At 38.7% G+C, this 21,946-nt stretch overlaps 1 protein-coding gene across 1 annotated transcript in view; it reads left to right on the plus strand.

Moving 5' to 3' along the window:
• Nucleotides 1-21,946, plus strand: part of flt4 (fms related receptor tyrosine kinase 4) — a 64,623-nt gene that overhangs the window by 17,501 nt on the left and 25,176 nt on the right. The window contains exons 2-9 of the mRNA XM_047353251.1: nt 8,615-8,711; nt 10,942-11,216; nt 15,956-16,089; nt 16,183-16,345; nt 17,909-18,048; nt 18,130-18,301; nt 21,048-21,165; nt 21,331-21,515. Coding sequence (XP_047209207.1) covers nt 8,615-8,711; nt 10,942-11,216; nt 15,956-16,089; nt 16,183-16,345; nt 17,909-18,048; nt 18,130-18,301; nt 21,048-21,165; nt 21,331-21,515 — 1,284 coding nt within the window. The remainder of the gene's footprint in view (nt 1-8,614; nt 8,712-10,941; nt 11,217-15,955; nt 16,090-16,182; nt 16,346-17,908; nt 18,049-18,129; nt 18,302-21,047; nt 21,166-21,330; nt 21,516-21,946) is intronic.

Consider the following 21,946-nt stretch of genomic DNA (forward strand, 5'->3'; position numbering starts at 1 on the left):
TCTCTGCACCAACAGCTGGAATGCATGGGAAATGAGAGAAACCAAGCTCAGAAAGGTTTTTGGTCCACAGCCATGTGTTTGCATTTGTCAGATGGTTTTCAACAAGCCAATCACCATTGATTTGAGATACAGAGATAAAGCAGCTTCATAAATCTTGAAGGGAGACACCAACAGAAAAACAAGGATACAATGTTTGAAATATTTTTGTAAATAAAACCTTGAAAATCAGTGTGTACATATGTATTCATGAGGTTTGGAGGAGGAAGGGTAATGAGCCATTCATTTGATCCAGGTGTGCTGGAGAGTGGATGCATCTAAAAGTTGCAAGACAGCAGCTCTCTGGGACGTTTCTTGTCTGACCAAAACACAGAACTGCAGTTAAAACCCCAGAGGTTTTTAGCAATGTCCAAACATTTACATATGTGATATAAAACAGAATAGTGTTTTTTTTTTTCCCACCCTTTGCTGCAGTTCTCCTATACTGAGAACCAGATTTCCTGTTACCTTACCAACCCTTTACTGTGCATGCTGGAAAGATAAACATAGACTCTTACCAAGCCTAGTGGCCAGCCTCTCAGTGTCCACCTGTGTCTCATTATATTTAGATCCAGTGGAAACAGAAGCTCTTGGAGTACTAATTAAACGTTTCTAGACATGCAGATAAAATTAAGAAGTAAAGTATAAGTATACTTCTTAGTAAAGAAGTAAATGAAATGTATGTGTCCTTCACATACATTTTATTTATAGGGATTGTTATGGGTGCCTGTAATTGTGGTACCCATATAAAAACATTTTGTAATTCAGAGGGGATCTCTCCCCCACCCCCACTGAATACATTTACTCAAATAAAAGGCTGTATTTTCAAAAAAATTCAATGTTAGATTTCAGATACATTTATCTTAAAGCTCCTTACGTATTATTACCAAGGGTAACAAGTACTAATAAGAATAATTAAAGTACTGGGGCATTGTAATTACAATGAGAAAAAACCACAGAGATGGATCGGAAATTAGGATGTGCTCCCTTTAGACGACACAGTTAAAAACCTGAAGAAGACGCAAATTAAATTCAAGTTGCTCATAGTATATTAGTTAAAAAAACAAAAAAACTATTAGACATAAATTACTACAACTTCTCAACTAAAACAGCTGAAAATATCTGGAAAGGTTTGAATAAAAATGATTCTTCACCTTTTCTAAGTTCGCAGGTGACGATGCAGGGGCTCATGATTTAAACAGTTTTTCTTTTTGTTTCCTGTTATTTTCAGGCGGATCCTAAAAGCATTCTCCCTCAAAATGTTTCAATTTGCTACAAGTCAGAGCCTCTGTGCTTCTTCTTTGAACTGTTCGGTTCCGATTGTCCTCCACCTGAAACTGATTTTCAGATACAAACACTCCACAATAAATGGGGCCTATGCACCTCTATGTGGTCTACAGTTTAATTCATGTGCATATAAACTAGCTAACTGAGTGATAGCAGTCCTAACCATCTGCCATGCCAGAGAAATGTGTTTATTGTCATTACAAGATATGTTATCACTAGTGAAAGACTGCTTGTGTGTGTTTGGTTTTCCTTAACATTCTTTCCCCATATCTGTACGTTAAACTGTATATTTTAGTGAGTTTGACAGAATGCCAACAATTACTAAAGGGATCGTCATTATTGTTTTCTCAAACCATTTACAGAGCTGACAGTCAGACAGGCAGCGGTGTCTGGTGTCTCGCAATGGAAATGTAATGTATACGTTGTGCAGCACATATAGACATCTGTCCCTGAAGCAGCAAGAGGAGATTGCTCTCTAAGTTCTTTAGTTACCATGCTGAAGTCACCTGTAAGGAGAAGAAAAACATTCTTCTTTCCTTTCATCAATCTGATGTGTCCAAACAATAAAAACGAGGCTGGCTTTCATCACAGCACTTAGGAAGTTATGACTTTATGGAGCTTTTTTCCAACACTTAGGAGAGACACTTTAGATGACAAGTGATACTAGCGACCCGAAGCCTTGACTAGTGCCGTGGCACACCTTAGCAGACCACTTCAGGAGTGCTAAGAGATCAGGGCCGAAAAAATTAGAAGGTTACTAGTTTGAATGGGCTGTACGGTGGTGCACTTGGTAGCACTGTTGCCTTGCAGCAAGGAGGTCCTGGGTTCGATTCCCGGCCAGGGGTCTTTCTGCATGGAGTTTGCATGTTCTCCCCGTGCATGCGTGGGTTCTCACCAGGTATTCTGGCTTCCTCCCACAGTCCAAAGACATGCCTGTTAGGTTAATTGGTCACGCTAAATTGCCCTTAGGTGTATGAATGAGTGTGTGTGTGGTTGTTTGTGTGTTGCCCTGTGATGGACTGGTGACCTGTCTAGGGTGTACTCCGCCTCTCACCCATAGACTGCTGGAGATAGGCACCAGCTTCCCCGCGACCCACTATGGAATAAGCGGTAGAAAATGACTGACTGACTAGTTTGAATGATCTGTGGAAGGTTTTTCTGCACTTCTCCAAGGTTTTAGCTCCACTCCGTGTAGGTGTAATGCCGCCTTAGCACTCCACTGCTGCTGTCCCATGATAGACACATCTTCCTCCTCCCTCTAAATGCACCACTAACGTCTTGACAGTTGATCTCTCAGGGCTTGCTACCCAGTCCTGACATATGAAAAGATTTACAATTTGCATCCTGTCTGTTAGTGCACAATCTCTCAACAGATTGTGACTGAGGTATCCATCTCTGAGAGCCAGCTACAATAGGTATTTTGCTTTCAGTTTATTGCTCACTCTGCACATCCTGAAGGCAAAAATTATATCACTGCACATCATTTATTTCTTTAGATCATTCCTCCTTCGGCTATAAATCTAAATTCATGGTGTGCAGGTTATTAAATATAATTAAAACTATTCTAACTTTATCTAATAGTGTTTGATGCAAAACCCAATGAAAATGTCACAAGACATTATAATAGACCTTTGCGGATCTGAGCACGTTTAGTGTTTTTAGCATCATCAAGGTGGGCTTTAGAGAGGAATTAAAGGAAAACGTTTGTTCCCTTCAGTCACAATCAATAGTTGAGAGTTTGACAGAAAGTTTCACAAACTTTACAGCTTCTTGGTTGTAAAACATTTTTGTCAGATTATTCTGTAATACTAAAGTTCAAAGATAAATTTATCATAAGCTTCAAAGGCTTTTATGGAGAAATATATGCAATTTATGCGAAGTTTCAATAGGTTCTCAATAAGATTGAGGTCTGGAGTATATCCTGGCCATGGGCCCCAAATTTTAATGTTTTGATGCTCTTCATCCCTAAACCACATCTAAGAATGTTATAAGGGATTTTATTCTTTATTTGAGGCACTCACTTTAACCAGAGACCTGGTCTAAGGTGCTTTACTATCAGCATTCCAAAATAGTCTGAAGGGTGCTTTTTCTGAAGGACTAACTGTTCCTCACTCCTCTGCAATCCAATCCTTATATTTCTTGCAAAACAATATCCTGTCTTTTCCTGAGAATAGTGCCATCTTTGCTGCGTTTCTTGACATTTGACCAGGGTCCAAAAGTCTTAACCTTACTGTGCGTGGAAATATACGAATGCCTGATGATGTTCCTGAGCAAGCTCTGCCCTGGTGGTATCTCTGCACATAATCCACCTACAGAGACAGTCTTCCTGGACTTTCTTTGGCACCCTCTCTGCCTCTCTGTAAAGTTTTGGATGATTTGATACAATTTTGACATAAAATCTAGGTATTCTAATGCAAATGTAATTTACTGCAAAGTGCCGCTTTTGTTTCCTATGAGGTAACCATGGTTATAATAATGATTTTAAGGTCCACTTCCTTTTGTGATAGCAATGCCCTGTCCGCCATAACACGTTCCCCTGAACTAACCATGATATCAATGCAAATAGCTAGCAGGTCACTGTGGCAGTCTAAAACAGTCTAAGACACACTTTTGTAATTGAGTTAATCCTTAAATTTTTACATAATTGCATTTCTCCTGGTTACTCTTCACAGCAACAAAGACTTAATGCTAATTGGCTCCATATAAATCGAGCAGTTAGGTTTATGAGCAATTTATTATATGTTAGTACCAGTTTAATAGTACATGATAAGGAAAAATTGGATTTTGGGTTTATTAATGTGGATCCAGTAACAGTTTTAAGTTCTGGCCTCTTTCCTGACACCACAACTTAATGCTTTTGGAGCTGCAGCCTAATCTTTACTAGACAAGACTATAGCTCTTCAGCAGCTGCATGCACTGACATTTTCACCTGCCTTTTATAAACCAGAAGCAGGTTGGAAAGATCATCTGTCTTTTAAAGCTTTTATCACTAAAACAGCGTGTTTGCCTTGGCTTTAAAATTGCAGACTGCTTATAATCAGCACACCTTCACTTTCAGCTTCTTAGACCCTGATGCCCAGTCTGATGTGTTTTAAACACTGTGGGTACGCATTTTGCAGCAATTCCCAGCTATGCACATTTGTTCCTTGTCTAGTTTAACTCACTATGCAGTCTAAGTTTTAAATTTCTGTTCTATTACAGTGTTGGTATATTATTAAAAAAAATACTGTTCCTTTAGACAAAAACATCTGAGGTTCAAGCAAACACGGTTTTTGTGTCAGTTTTTCTTATGCAACAGGTTTCTTCTTGAATTCGTCATTATCATGATGTTTCATCTCAAACCAGTAAACTGCAATCACCTGCAGAGAGCATTTGGCTGGGTTTAATGGCTCATTTCCAATGTTAATGGTCTCTTGTTTAGATGTATCTGTTTATTCTTTGATTGTGGAAAATTATAGTAGCAACAGCCTGAGCACCACATATACTGTGTTAGGAGAGAGAATGGGTTATTATGAGATCTATAAGATTCAATAAAATCAGTAAATGTTACTTCTAGAGAACCACAAAAAAAGGCTGGTAAGCTTGAAATTCACCATGAAGGTAAAAGAACCTGCCGAATAAAGTAATAAGTCTTTCCCTGAAGCAGGAGTAAAGTGTGTTTTGTGACCTCTTTTATATAATTTTTTTTTCATTTTGGCTCGGTGGCCCACTGCATTCTCCACGGGTAACCAGACAATTTCTTCTCTAACTGTGCTTCTAGGTTTTTATTGATCAGCCTGCTGTAAGTTACTTTCCTGCAGACTGAGACTATCGCTCAATCAAAGTTTGTTGTACTTTGTGTTCAAAGGAAAATCTGTTGAAGTGAAGGTGTGGGAGGTCTAGAGCTCATTGGTCTGTTGAAGGACATTTGCTCTTCTGAAAATAGCGAAAAGAAGTCCAGACAGTCTCCTTTTTCAGTTTTTGCTTTTCTGTAGCTCTATGTGCGTCTCATGTTGGTCCTGTGTGTACGGGTCTTTAAAACAACCCACTTTTTAGCTTGATAGGTTTCTGAGGGGTGAGGAAGAGAGAACAGAACTGTGTTGTGTTGGAGGAGGGTGGAGATGGCACACAGGGTGGTAGCAGGTTCACATCAGTGCTAAAACAATGTGTTGGGGAAACTCTAATTCTTCTTTGAACCTGAGTTAAGGTTCTCTCAGGGTATGGGGGAAGGAATACCCTGCTGGGCACCAAGCTGGGAATAATGGATCCTTTGGCAACACTTCCTACTTTAACCTTGAACAAGTTTACTTTAGTGAGCAATATTTGCTCATCAAGTGTCCCTTCTTTGGTGTGCACCAGCACTCAGATTGTAAAGTCACTTTTACTTTATTTGAATATATACTTCTTGATAGTTTTACTGTTGATACTCAACTCATGATGTTTGATATGTTTTAATAGTATGAAAAAAGGATTCCAGTTTCTTTCTGGACAAGGAAAATAACTATTTTAATCACTCATATGTAATAAAAAGATAATGCTGCAACCAGAAGCACCAACTCTCTTGAGTTAATCTATTTTAGTAGAATCTATTATGACGGGTCGAGGTACAGACAACACCGAGCAGCTAGCTAGCCTAACTTGGCACAGCTACAAAAGCATCTAACAGACAAATTAAACTCATTTACCAGTTCTGTAAAACATTATTTGATTCCTTCATTTTTGGCTCTTTTGTCACACCTAAATGTTTCAGATCATTAAACAAATCTTAACAAAAATTTAGTTTTCAAATAATGAGTTAATTTATTAATGTAAAAAAAAAAGTCAAAACCAACCTTCCACTATGTGTAAAGTTGTCTTGTTCTCCTTGGTGGCAACAACTGCCATTAAGTGTTTACAGTAACTGGCAGCGAGTCTCACATCTCTGTGGAGGAATCTTGGCCTACTTTTCTTTCCTGAATTGTTTTAATTCACAACACTGGAGAGTTTTCTCTCCAGTGAGCTTGAATGGTCTGTTTAAGGTCATCCCACAGCATCTCAATCAGAATGAAATCCGAACTTTGACTAGACCACTTGAAAACCTTTATTTTGTGTTTTGAGCCATTGTCCTGCTGAATAATCCAAGAGTGCTTGTGGTTAAGGTTTTCCTTTAGGATTTTCTACAGTGAGCAGATTTTACGGTTCATTATGGAAAGTCATCCAGATAAAAAAGTAGCAACACAGCCCGAGACCACGAAACCACCACCTCCACGTTTGACTGTCAGTATGAAGTTCTTTGACTTGAATCTTGAATCTCTCCCATTAATGCCATTTGGCCCAGTCTTTCATATTGTTGAATGATGAGGACTGACCTTAACTGAGGCAGGAGAGGCCTGTGGTGCTTTATATGCCGAGCTGTCCTTGTGCTTTAGAGTAACTCTGTCAGACTGGCCTCTCCTGTGTTCAGTGTTTTCTCTGTTTTTGGATATTCTCTGTTTGTGTTTTAACAAAATCCGAAAAGCCTAGAAATTACTTTTAAACCTTTACAAGAATGATAGATGCCAATGACTTTGTGGCTCATCTGTTCTTGGATTTCTCTAGATCAGGACTTGATGTGTTGCTTTTTCCGATCTTTTACCCTTCTTCATGTTGTCATGAACCTAAGACTTTCGGTTCATCAGGTCATTAATAATGTAACAAGGACGTCGATCACGTTTTCGCATCGGTCCAGGTTGGCTTGGATAGCTTTTTTATCTTAATAAATGAAATCATAATATGAAAACTGCATTTTGTATTTATTCAAGTTATCTTTTTGTAAAATTCAAGTTAGTTTCTTTAGATAATCTGAAATATTTAAGTGTGACTAAAAGCTAAAAGCAAAAACAATAGAGATCTGTAAGGGGCCAAAAACTTTTTTATCAGACTGTAACTATGAGTCAAACACCTGTGTACTTGGTTCTCTATATAATAAAGACTACAGTAAAGATGAAAAAGAGTATATTTACGATAGTTTGAGGCCAGCTCAGGACATTGTTTTTTATATGTTATTGGTGGTTATTGTCTATCATTAAATTTAGCTTGGCCTGTTTGATCTTCAGTAATACATGGTATTGAGCATTGACAACCTTTAGTTTTACAACGTATTTCATTCTCAGTTGAGACTCATTTCTCAAAATGTGTGCCTAAAATCAATGTTGATGGAGACTTTGTACTCTATTCGGTGGTGACCTCTGCAAGCAAAGGGGTATTTTTGAGCTTTTGTTGACTTGGAAGGACCCCAGGCTGATCAGTCTTCTTCCACTGGGATCAGCTGTCACTGTAAACATGTTCAGGAAAATATTTATACAAGAATAACTTTGCTCCATTGTGCTCCCCAACCAGCAGGATGTGTTGGAGGATTTGGGTTTGTGTACAAGATAAGCAGCAATCCAGGTTTTGATTGGCAGCCTGTCATTACAGAGTGTTGAGCAACCATCCGTACCCCTTTCTACTGCCGGTGCCTCGTCAGTTGTCTGTGTTGCAAACATTTAAAGATAAATGAGTTAGTTATGTAAAAATGTGCTAATTCTGCTCTTTGACCTACCCTGCATATTGAGCTAGTGTGTGAGATTCATTAAAAGAGGGCTTTTAGATCATTAGGATTCTGCTTTAACTGTCCTTTGAAAGTTTGATAAAGCTGGGAAAGTGCAAATGCACAGTACATCAGTTTCTGCACATGTATCTCAACCATTTTCAGATAAACACAGATTCTTATGTAGGGGAAACGTCATCAATTACGGTACAGAAAATCTCTCTCTCAGAATCATATGACCTCTCAATCTCTGTTATTGCTCTGTGTTGGTTTTCATCTCTAATGATTTCCAGGTGGGGCATAAGTCATGGTGACACATTTATACATGATAGACTAGATGTGCATAGTCTGACGAAATGCTAATACAGCCCTGCAGGGGCTCTGGGATGGTAATGACATTCTGGAAAGCCCACATTAACCAAGCACAAGCCAGAGAAGTGGATGTATTAGTGATGAATCAAGGCCAAAGAGTCTTTGCGGCTCTTTTAGAGGCGGAGGCCACAGAGCTGAGAGCAGCATTGCTTCATCATGAGATACTGGGTTGTGATTTCTCTGTCTGGGGGTTATTCAGCATGAGGGACTGAAGGACTTGCCGCAAATTGCCTTGCTGCTGGTAAATGATGAGAACAGCGTGTCAGATTTCAGATTCCCAATGTGTTTCGGAGACTTGATGACCTACCAGCAGCAGTTTTCTGTCAAAACCCCTCAGTCCTGACTGACCAATGTAACATGAATCTAACACAGCTGTTCTGTTTGATCCCACAGGTCTGGTGATTGGCTTATCTATGACTCCGCCCACCCTTGAGAGCTCCGAAGGTGATCGAGTAATTTCCATCAACGAAACACTTTCTATTACATGCAGGTATGTTTTTGTTTTAATATAGATCAGTAGCTGTAACCCACAAGCATGATATTATACAAAATAAAGTAATAAAAATAAAAATCCACTTAATTTAATTGAAAAAAAAAAACCAAAAGAATTTAGTGCACAAGATTAAATTTACAGTGGATTTTCTCTAATCATAAACCGGGCCAAAATTATACATACAGGCCCAGATGTACACTAAACTAATATTTGGTTAAATGTCCATTAGCAGGGGTAATTCTGGCTGGATATTTAACCTGTCTTGAAGAAATTGTGGAATTAATTTAAATTGTTTAGCTTACCAGATAAAAACTAGGCTTTTGAGCATGAACCATACATTTTTATTTTCTGTTGGAGTTTAGGTAAGAGCCTTTGCAGAAGCTTAAGGTTAGCCTGCTTTAACTAGTCTGTGCTTGACAACTGGAACAGTGTTCTTAGGTTTGAAAGCCTCACTTGACTCCTCCAAATATTCTTCTATAAGAGTTTTCCCCTGAAGACATTTCGTATCATGCAAATGACATGTGAGTATCTGCACATTACTATTAAGCTTGAAAGTGTTTATTTTGGAGGAGATGCTTATTTTCCTGGCCAATGTATTGTCAGTGCACGTGGATGTTAAATTGGCTTCACAGTTGACAGTGATACTGGTGTTTTAGCATCTTCATAGGCAAGAGCCTTGGTGGTTCCAGGGTTTTTCTTGAACATTTATCCATCATCTATACCCACTTGTCTATACTGGGTCCTGGTGTTGTTCAGCGGTCATTGGGTGAGAGGTGTTATACACATTAGACAGATCGCAAGTCCATCACAGGACAAACAACCATGCAAACACAAACATACTCCTACTTAAGGGAAATTTGTTGAGTTACCAATTAACCTAACAGTCATGTTTTTGGACTGTGGGGTGTAGCCAGAGTACCAGAAGAGAACCCACAAATGGGGAGAACATGCAAACGTCATGCAGAAAGACCCCAGGCCAGGATTTAAACCTAAGAGCCTCTATGGGTATGACTGCAAGCCAACAGTCCTACTATCTGCAACACTGTGCAGCCCTCGTTCTTGAACATCATAATGAATTTAATATAATCAGAGATGTCAGTTTGGATCAGATAAGTGAAGCTTTGATGCAACTGGTCCAACCTGACAGTGATTTTTTTGGAATAGCTTTAACCCAACCCTGTTGGGTTGGGTTAATGGACTGTGCTAGGAAAACAATTACTTCATTTAAGCTCTATCTTTTCAGATAAATACGGCAGTCAAATATCCAGACCACATTTTGCCAGGTTCTCTTTGATGGCCACAAAAAGTTTGTTTCTCTAAAACTTGCCAAGCGTCCCTTTAACCAAATATTAGTGAGCATGTATGTTATCCTACACAAGTTAACAGATTTCTAGTTTAATCATCATTTGATATTGGTATTCATGTAAGAGGAAGTATTTTTACTAAAATAGATACTAAATGTTTGTTGAAAACATCTCCATTAGGTAGTGATTATCGCAGCTGCTGTGTCAGTGTAATTCAAGTTCTTGTTTCATGAATATATATTATTTTTTTGTGAAACTGATTATTTTGCTCTGATGCATGGATTTAAATTGCCTAATGTCAATTTGCTTGTAGTAACAATCATTTATCGTCATGAAATCTCAGATTTGCTGTCTGCAGCCAAGCTGTCACTCCATTGACTATTTTGTTTGAATTAAGAAAAAAGAGATGCTGTCTTTGGAAAGCTGGTGATATGTTTGGACCCTCTCCAAAGTAGGTCTTAAATACTTGTTTGCATGTAAACCTTTAATGGCAGTACCACTGAGAGAGACAGGGTATCGGTTTCAATTTTGACAATGTGTGGTTTTCTTGGCTTTAGATATATAGGCGTCATTCACACGGGTCTAGAAAATTACCCTCAGGGTATTTTCGCAAAGCGCTATCATTTTCATGTTTTATCCAGTCATAACAATTTGGCCCTGCCTGCAGATTTTGGCCATTTGCGTTTGATGTGGGCAGGTGATTAAAGCCGAGCTATCAGTTTTCAGGCAGCCATTATGATCACATGCAGCCTGGCTCATAATGCCTCCAGTTTAAGATAACTGAATTTATGTGACAGAGGGCAAAGCAAACTGGGGTGGGTAGATGAATATGAGCATTTTCTGGATCTCATTTGCTCTGTTTATAAATATATTACTTTCTAAAAGTTAATGCTTACATGTGTTTTAATTGTTCTTTTTCTCAGGGGACAGCGCACTCTGGCCTGGTCTTGGCCGGATAAAATGCTGGTTGGACAGGAGCTCACAGACCGTCAGGACGAGCTTCAGTCCACCGGGACCCCTGGTCAGAGAACAGTCTTTATCAGTGAATGTCCCGGGCAGAAGGGGCAGCAGTACTGCAAGAGGCTATTCCTGCATGGAGCGCAGGGCAAAGACACAGGCTACTATCGCTGCTATTATAAGGACATTAATGCCATCATTGATGGCATCACCGCTGTCAGCATTTATGCCTTTGTCAGAGGTGAGCCAAACTAACAGAGCACACATACATTCCCCAGGGGCCCTCTAAACAGGTTTTAAATGTGTGGCCACCAGGAGTGTAACGAGACCTGGCATGAGATCTTGGGCTATTAACATGAGCCCTGATAGGAAGGTGAGCTTGACACCTGACAGTAAAGGCTATTCATGGTGCTGGCTGATAACATTCGTTTAGATTTATTGTTATTGATAAGTGTAACTGGTGCAGAGTTGTGACTGAGTGGTCACAATCCATCAAAAGCTGTGAGTAATTAGGGACAAATAAATGACACGGGTGAATTCAAAATGTAAATATATATATATTTCTAAAAAAACCTATGCATACAAGTCTGTCAATGTAGAGGCCAATGTATAACACTGGGTTTACGCCCCCTTAACACCCTGTACAGAACTCCACTGTACATAACCCTAATGCTGACTCATTCAAGCTGGAAATAAAAACAAAAATCTGATTTTTAGGTTCAATGGTGTTCTCAAAGTTTCTCTTTCATGTCATTTAAAGGTAATTGCCTGAGCAAAATGCAAGGTAATTATAATGATTACAATTCTGTTTTGACAGGACATCTCATTTCGAACCATTTTTCTTTTCTATTCAGAAAACATTCGTGCATTTTTTAATCTCCCTCCAGGCCCAATCATGACGTCCAGGTTTTTGCTTGTTATCATTGGGTGGTCCACAGGAAAAGCAGGGCTTTTTCATTGAAACAGATCCTCTGTTTGAATATCACTTCAATATCAAAGCCACTGCTGCATTATTAAAACTGGAAGTTGTCAGTAACACACTGGAAGACGGCATTAAAGTTTCGGAAATTAGAGATTCGTAGCCTTTGATAAAAACAATAATCAGTCTATTCAGTTTTTTTTTTTTACAATGAAACATTGTGTCTTTTGAATTTCAAAGTAATCAAACTGATAACTGTACCACATTTTCCTGCCAGCAGTTTTTTTTATACGCTATTTTCACATTGTGTAACATAGAGGATTCACAGCCACGGTTTAAGCCTGGAAGCCTGGCTTTGGGTCTTATCTCTTTATTTTCCTTTGCTCTCTGTTCTGTAGCAGAGATGTGCAATGTCCAACAGAAAGGAACATAGATGATTGTCATGTAGGGGAGCCCCGCTGTCCAGACCAGTCATGTGAAGCGTCTGTTTATCCAATCCGACAACGTGCCAAAACAGCTGCCGCAGATCTAACAAGCGTGCTGATCAGAAACAGATGTAATGGCAGCCATAAATTAAACCTTGCGGGTGGTGGGATGAGAGGCTAGGCACATGGATTCCATTAAATAGTCAGATGTCCTCCATTCAACCTGTCTGCACTGCCACTAAACTCTCACACAATAGCAGACGCAGAAGGGAGTCGATTCCTACAGTAATTTTCTAATTTTTTGTAACCTTAAAGTAATGAGTATAAGTAAACTTTGAAATTCTGTTGTTCAAGTTTAATGTATTGTACTTAAACTAAACGCAAATTATTGTTTTAAATCAGTATGTTGTAGTTCATTTAGTAGTTTTGCAGAAATGATTGATATTAAAGGCAATTTCGGACACTTGTTTCTTTAAAACACCCACAGACTTGGATTACACTTCAACCCATCCATCCATCCATTCATCCATTCATCCATCCATCCATCCATCCATCCATCCATCCATCCATTGGGGTACACCATGAACTCGTCACCAGACCAACCAAGATACAACCCACTGCAAACAAATTTTTTCAGAGGTCACCTAATGAGTAATCAGAGTCCAGTGGTGTTAAATTAATTTATTTAAGATGTTTTGTTGCATAGTAATCGGATGAGAAATGTGTAGAGCAAGAAGCGTGATGATACACAGAGAAGGTCCTGAGGTTGGAAGTCGAACCTCTGAATGGCCTCTGTGTATGGCGCTACCACCAAACCATGCGTCTCCCCAGCCGCTGTGTAAGAAGAGAGTGTGTCATAATAATTGGAAATTAATGTTCACAGATGCTCTTTATTCAGTCTGACTGAGACTGGGATGTCTAAAGCTGGCCGACACATACTCTAAAATTATCCCAGTTGTAATTGCAGCAAAAGGTGGTTCTAGTAGTATTGAGTCTAAAGAGTTCAATATAAAAACTCACCATAAAAAAAACAACTTCATAGACCATGTTTCATTTTACTTTCATTTTACTGTTATGTACTACTTTGTGTACAGAAATATGAATGCTTTTGCAAGGCACCACACTGTGCATATGTACCTCATTTTTCTCCTTATTGCCACTGGTAACTGATATAACAAGGCAAGGGCAATTATACTGAGAAATAGGTCAGAGTAGGGCTGCTGAAGCCCTCGTTAATTTTAGGATTACTTGCAGAATACATCCTGATTACATCACCAATTGTGCTGATTGGAGTTTGATTTTTGGCAGTTCACTTATCATCAAGTACCCTTCCTCTGCTGCTAAAAAACCTAAAATTTTTCCACTTTCTCTGGCAATTCCTTTCCAGTCATGACACAGATGTGAACAGCTCGTAGGTTAAAAAAATTCCACTGTTCTCGTCTTTAAACTGTTCTCAGATCTTTTCATTTAAGAGGGTGAAGAAGAAATCACAGATGTGCTCAGATGTCTTAGACATCATTGGCTCTCCATCCCAGCAGGTCCCAATCTTTCAGCTTCTGACCCCCAAAATAACAGAGAAAGATAACTGTGACCCTATCAGTTTAGTACCAAAGAACACAAGCATTACTAGTAAGAGGAAACACACAAGTCAGAGATTTTGAGGACAAAGTCTGATCACCAGTTTTGTAAAGCTCTGACCTGTCGATAAGAGCTCAATTCCAATTTCTGTTTAAACGCTAAAAATAACAAGTATTTTTTTCTACTTTCTGGAAGATTTAAACATTAAACTGTAATAACAATACAATATTTACAGCAAAATAAAATTGTGATTCGAATCATTTAGAATAAATAACAGCTACACTACTGGTCAAACGTTTTAGATACACTTTCTTACTTAATGGGTCTCCTTATTTTCATTATATTTTACTATTTACAATGTAGATAGAATGAACACACATGGAATTATATAGTAAACAAAAAGTGTGAAATAGCTCTAAACATTTTCATATTTAAGATTTTTCAAAATAGCCACCCTTTGCTCTGATGACTGCTTTGCTCTCTTGTTATTCTCTCCATGAGCTTCAGGAGGTGGTCACCTGAAATGGTTTTCTAAAGAGTCTTGAAAGAACTTCCCAGAGGTTCATTATGAGGTGGCCAGAGGTTAATATTTCTGTCATCACAGCAAAGAGTGGCTACTTTAAGGAATGTAAAATATAAAACTAATACAATTTTTTGTTTGCTACATAGTTCTGTGTGTTCATTCACAGTTTTGATGCTTTCAGTGAGAACCTACGTACAATGTAAATAGTCACAAACATAAAGATGTATATCTGAATTAATATTTGTAAAAGCTCTGATTTCCTGTTGCATTCGATTGTTAAATGGTTATCATTTGTGGATTAGTTCACCAACAGTTAAAAACAAAGGCAATGTGACTACAGAGTTTACATTTTAAACTGGCTGAATAGTTTTCTAATCATACTGACTTCTCAATGCACTCTGCTAAAGCCCTATTCACCAAATTGCACACATTTATACACTAACACTCAGATCAAGAGGTAATTTGGGGTCAAGTGTCTTGCCTAGGGCCACACAACATATGGAAGGATGAAGCTAGAATTGAACCCATCACTTTCAGATTGCACAAAGACTACTCTACATCCTAGACTACAGTACTGTAGTACTGCATCACACCTATTAGTGTTTTTGCACATCTTAGAATCCATTTTAAAATCCTAAACCTAACTTTTAAATATCTATGTAAATTTTCCCCTGCTTCTGACTTCTTAGAGCTTCATTTCTCTTCTCGTACTCTCTGATTATGTGAATGTGTTACCTCCATCATTGCATTGCTTTGATTCTACATTCAGCAGTGTTTTCAGCAGTGAAAACACTGCTGAATGTTTTTTTTTTATTCAACAAGTAGTTATAGGTTATTACAACGTTTTCCTATCTTTATGAATACTTTCAGTTTCTTATGTCTAACTGGTTCTAACCTTGATAGAAACTCTATTTTACTGTGATAATTAGACCTATTATTTTTAAGAGCAGCTCCTGAGGTTAATTGAAACAGCTAGGGGGCAAATACTTTAAAGAAGTATATTAGTAAAAGGTTAATTCTGTAGAAAAAATGAAATAACAAAATAAGTATGTATTAAAACAGTTATAGATAATGTCAAGTCAAGGAGATGAGATTTTTTGTTTTGTTATATTGGGCTATCATGTCATGGGAATAGTAGATGTTGATGCAGTGTAAACTGGTGACATGATAGCTGTGATGTCCTCCGAAACACTTTCTGTTGCTTTGAGTGAGATGGTAAAAAGAGCAAAATGGCGAAGCTATTTTCCTACAATTGACAGCTTGGAGTGAAACTGTAGCAGGAGGACTAAACCCTTGGACTGCCTGTCTCTCAGCTGGCATGTAATGTCAGTTCTTAATGCTATGTGCTGGATGGAAATAGACTGAGCCACTGGTAATCATGATAACCTCCATATACAGCCTGTCCGCAGGGTGGTACATTATCAGGCCTGCAGAGATGTGCGTATTCGTTCACAAAGTTACCCCAGTAATAGCTGCCATTACCCCAGCTGGTGTCAAGCAGCTTTAAACAGCTCCATGTTTCTGTCTGCATCCAGATCCTTTGCAGCCCTTCCTCATGAGAGGAGAATCCAGTGACAACCTGGAGACCATTTTCATCACTCGCTTCGCCACGCACGTCATAGTGCCATGTCTGGTTACGATTCCTGATCTGAATGTCACTCTCCACTCGGTTTGCTCTTACCTTTTGTGTTACACGTTCAACCTGTCAAGTGTTTAAACATTAGAGCTGTCAAATCACCTTTTTTCCTATTTTCATCGACAGTATTCAGGACCTCTGGAGACCAGTGGGATGAAGTGGGACAACAAGCAAGGCTGGTCCTTTCCCAGATATGTCATTGACAGTGCACCAATGGTTATTGTAGCATGCCTAGTCACACTGGAAGGCAAACAATACTCCTCTGACAACTACTTCATCCATACTACAGGTAAAAATATACTGCACTTAGGCATGGACTGTTAGGACATCCTTAGTCTGGCAATGTAAAAAATACCATGTTTAAATACCATGTAAATAGCAGTATTTGTCATTTTATCTATACCACAAATATGCAATGAAGCCAAATAGTTTATTTTGTCCAGAAGAGTTTGATACAGTGATTAATAAAAATAGTTTGCATGTTCTCCCCGTGCATGCGTGGGTTCTCACCGGGAAGTCTGGCTTCCTCCCACAGTCCAAAGACATGCCTGTTAGGTTAATTGGTCTCTCTAAATTGCCCTTAGGTGTATGAATGAGTGTGTGCATGGTTGTTTGTGTGTTGCCCTGCAATGGACTGGTGACCTGTCCAGGGTGTACCCTGCCTTTCCCCCATAGACTGCTGGAGATAGGCACCAGCTCCCCCGTGACCCACTATGGAATAAGCGGTAGAAAATGACTGACGTATGAATTGTATTAACATAAATAAATCACAGTCAGCCTAGTCAATGTTTATCAAAGCAGAAAGGTAATTTTAAAATCACTTTATTACAAAAGAGGCACTTTTCTGTAATTGCCATATGTGGATGATCTCTTATCTGGAAACAGTAAAGATAAAATCTGAGTTGTTTCAAAGCCACAACTTTTTAAAACCTTGGTATGTTAAGACTAATAACTGACTCATGACTAATATACCATATATTTGCAATGACTTGTGTTCATACTCAGCTTCAACAGAAACGCCATGGTCTGTTCCTGTTTAAAGACAAATTAGATGGGAACTCAGAGGTGGTTCTAAGACCTACTGCCTAGTTACACAATTGCTTTTTGTGGCAATGAGTCACCTAATAATGTCATAATTGAGAAAATGTCAACGTTTTTATTGAATCATGCCATTTCCCCAGAGACTTTCTCCAAGTGGGACACAAGCCATTACAGCCACAGAATGTGATAGAAATAAAGACAAAGAAAGAAATGTGAGTCAGTATCACATTTTAGAAATCTGACTTGATGAACCTTTTACTGAAATTCCCTCATATTACGAGTGAACTTTGAGGACCCTGGCCTGAGGCTTTTTGCTCTGGAGTGGGAGATCATTCACCTCTGTCTTCAGAGGTGGAAAGGAAAGTCATACCCCGCTGCTGCCAGCCAAACATAATAGCTGCATCAGTCAGAGGAGAACCTTCACTTTGAGCACTAATGGGATGTTTCAAACAATCAAGCAATCACAGTGTATTGCACAGACATCAGCGTCATTTCCGCTGACTGCCAAAAGAGATGGGTTCTATATCAGCCTCACTGGCCAGTGTCCAAAGCTTTCTCGGCTTTCCTCTTTTCCTTTTAATTTAGACCTCGCTATATTCTACTTTGATTTCTCCCAGAAGCAGCTTGACAGATGAATGAAAATGGTGCAAAGTTGTGACAGACTGTCATTTTATAGTAGGATGGGTTCTCTGGTCCAGAGGAAAGTTAATTCCTCGGTGCCTGCAAGAATGAAGGAAAAAAGCTGCTGACGATGTCACAGTGACCCTTTTGCTGTCTCACTCCCACTTTTTTTTTTTTTTTTCCCGGACAGGAAGTAAGATTTACGAAGTCAAGCTGTTTCCTGAGGAGCCGGTAGAATTAATGGTGGGGGAGTCTCTCACCCTGAACTGCACAGCGATGGTGGAGTTCAATGCCGGGGTGGACATCCAGTGGTCCTATCCCGGTAAACAGGTATCCAGCCGATGTTATGGTCAGGAGCTAAATGTTTCAGCTGGTGCCTAATAATACCCACAGTCTGATTATCCTTACCAGATGAACAGCTGGGTGGAGACTAAGCCCCAACGAGAAGCTCTGTCTCATGCCACGGAGGCAGTTCAGGTCCTGACCATCCACCGTGTGAATGTCACAGACACTGGACCGTACATCTGCAATGTTTCCAGCATGGAAGCAACAGAAATCCTACAGACTCAAGTCATTGTTCACGGTGAGCAAAACAGAACAGATTACTACCACAACTTGATATATTATTTGAGGACTTCCAAATTCTCACAGCAACTTTGACAATCTGTGAAAAATACCTGAAACAATTACTCTACAGACATGCTAGCAACTCTGAGAATTTCTTTAAGCAAGACAGGACTTGAGAAAGTTGAATAGTATTACAGTGAGACAACATGTTGTCTCAACTGTATACTGTAGTATATACAATTTGATCAGGAAGCTGGCATATTGTTTTGCACATGCCTAAAAATGAGCATTACGTCTTAAGAGGCGCTATAATACGCAGAACACAAGCACTAGTGCTGGGAAATTATGCTCAAATGTCATAGCCATGAGCCGATATTATTATTACTTAAAGGGGACATATCTTGCTGTTAAATCCTTCCTTTTTACACTTAAATCATTCAGTTGTGGTCTATATAAAGTGGAACTGCAAGGCTTTGGTCTGAATTCCTTGTTATAGTAGCTCCACAGGCCTCTCTTTTACCCCTGTTCTGAGGTCCATCTGAGAGCAACTTGTTTTGGTGCGGTCCCTTTAAATGTTACTGAGACACTTTACACCCCGCCCCCCTCGAGATAAAAAAGTGCTCCACTTTAACCTGTTTCGCCATTGTTGTAGTTTGATAACAATTATATAGTACCTCAGAAACAAAACTAAAACAGCAAAAACAATGTAAAATGTTTATGTAATAATACAATTCAAAACATGTAGTACAGTTCTGTCCTCAAGGAGCTAAAAGCTGCACACCGCACTAACAAGCAGAAGCCACGATGCTACTGCTATCCACACAATGGCCAGGAGGTCAAATCAACGCACAATAAATTCATGTCTAAAATAAAGTTTGTTGTCATTTTAGCATTATTTACAGCTTACCGTTTTTCTGTGTCCATCATTTCCATAGACAGAAGGAACTGACTGCTTCATCAGTCTTTCAGCAAATCCTTCTTGATACTGGCGGAGGTTGCTGGAGGCACTCGTCCTTGAAGGGGGGAAATAGAAATTTCCCCACGGATGTGGGACATTTTCATGAAAAATAAAATTTAACCAGGCACTTCGAAGAGGTTCTGATTCTGGGGGACAGTGTTGTGAATTGTGTGGGTTAATATACCCAACAATAAAACCAAACTTATCCTCTTTCAGCGTAGGCATACTTGAGCTGGGACTACAAACTCACAGCGAGAAATAAATATGGCGGATACATGAAACTGATCAGCCGGAAGTCCGTGGCCTTATTTAGCTGTTCCGCAGCAAATACTGTGACTTAACATTGGAAAAACTTAACAGATGATAGAGAAAACTGAACACACTGAAAAATATGACCCAAACAGAATATATATAGATATCTAAGACTCCAAGTACACAACAAAATGTATTTATAGGCTAAAAAAGTGGATTTTGCTTGATATGTCCACTTTAATGTCATGCTAATCTATGCAGATTCTTTGTCTGCGTTAATGACGATTCACTCACCTCACTATGCTGAGTGCTTGAGATGCTCCAACAGCAGGGTATTCTGACCCATTTTCAGATTAATTCAGTTAATAGTTATTATTAAAATTATTACAAATAAAATGTCAGTAAATGTAACTTACTCCTTCCAGACGCAACAGCCAAAAGTAAATTTTTCAGGCTTTGAGAAAATAAACATTGAATATACAAAACAGGGGTGTATTGTGAGTGACACACATACCCCAAAGTCATGGCAGGTCCTAATGCTAGAAAATTTACCTTAATTTCTTTACATTTGGACCCATGTGAGAAACTTTTTTAGATAAGCCAATGGAAAGAGCAAGAAAAGAATCTGTAAAACCACCTTATATATATGTACTTGTACTACAGTGAGAGGAGTATGTGATTGTGAAATTATTGTTGAATATTGTAATAAGTTGCAATTAGCCTGTATTATTGTCATTTATTAACATTTTGCATGTGTTTTAGCATTCTGGCCTCTAGAGCAGTATACAGCGTATTTGTTTTTAGCATGCATGCAAGGCACTTGGAATATAATAAGCTACTATATATTGGTGTCAAAGGAGTCCTGTGCAATATTGAAACTGTGCACATTGATAATGCAACACGAATGTTTATTAAATATTTTGTGGATCCCTTTTCCATTCATAAGGCAACTTATGTGAGCTTTCTACACATCTACAGACCACTGTGTTGCTTTTCCCTGCAATCTACCGCTTACTTGGTTCTAGGTAAAAGAAACCCAGAGAATAATAAATTAGGAAGGATATATAAATTCTAACACTAAGTTTGTTCTTTTATTCAAATACACATTCCTTTTTTTAATCTTACTGATGTGAGGCTGCATGAGTAGATTTTACATTTCATTTCTTCATAGTATTCTAATTATTGAAGCATGTACTCTTTAGGTGAATGTAAACATTTTGCATTATTTCTTAAATTCTTGTCCACATTACAAACTTGCAATGGAAGAAGAGTTCAATCAAGATGGAAAACAGCAAAAACAGGGTTCCGTCATTGATCTCCTCTAAAACAAATTGATATTTTTTTACGTAAATCTTCACAATTCACAAAAGCCAACAAAAGACTTAGCTTTAAACCAAGATGTGTTTTACACTGCTAAACCACTGCATGTGGCAAGAATACATCACTAAAATCATTTAAAAACAAGTCCACCGAGGTGAATGTTGGGCACTCACACACAAAGCTTTTAAAGCAATAAGTGCTTTATGTAAAAACAAAATGTCTTCAATTCCAGAAAGGCCATTTATCAACCTGGACTACAGAGATGGACCTGTGGTGGAGGTAACTGCTGGTCAGCCGTCATTCAAATTACAGCTAAACGTCTCTGCCTTTCCCACACCTGAAACGCAATGGTAAGATAAGCCACTTTGGTGGCACCACCAAAAGCAATAGGATAGTTTCAGAAGCATAATTAGGCCTAGCATGACTGCAATTTAGAGATTAACTGAGGGGGCAGAGCACCTGAGCAACAGTATGCTTTGTGCCGCAACAGCTGTGTGTGTGTGTCTCCTTTTCAGGTTTAAAGACGGCGTGCTGATGAACCAGAGGCCAGAGTTTAAGAAGAAAAGGATAAGAATGCACTCTAACCACGCTTTGGAGATTAAAGATGTTTGTCAGGAGGATGCTGGGCTGTACATGGTGGTGTTAAAAAACAGTGCCGCTTTGCTGGCGAGGAGGCTCAACATCACGCTTGTTGTCAATGGTATGCACATGGGTTTTCGGATGGCCCTCAGTTAAAAAGCATGGTAGATACTGTATGTACCTTCTTCAAAATGTGTAGCAGTGGGCTGTATTCCTGGGACTGGGGTTAAATTTGGGTTTCAGTTTGGTTTCAAGTTCATAAAAGACAGCAAGATCACAGAATCATGAAGAGACTGAAAACTTTACAAAATTTTAAAACAGGAACTTATAAGTCCAGGATTTGTAAATCTTATATCAGCCCTGTAAAGTTGCTATAATTTTTTTATTATGACTTAAGGTTTATTGATTATTTCACCCAAATTTTCTTTCAAAATCAGAATGTAAGTTCATATTTTGTATCTGGTTATAATTTATACATTTATCTGTTATAGTTCTAAAAAAAAAAAAACACTGTAGGAATCACTCAAAACTAAAATTGACAAGTCCAACCTC

This window comes from Girardinichthys multiradiatus, chromosome 23 (genome assembly GCF_021462225.1).
Source record: "Girardinichthys multiradiatus isolate DD_20200921_A chromosome 23, DD_fGirMul_XY1, whole genome shotgun sequence".
NCBI lineage: Eukaryota > Metazoa > Chordata > Actinopteri > Cyprinodontiformes > Goodeidae > Girardinichthys > Girardinichthys multiradiatus.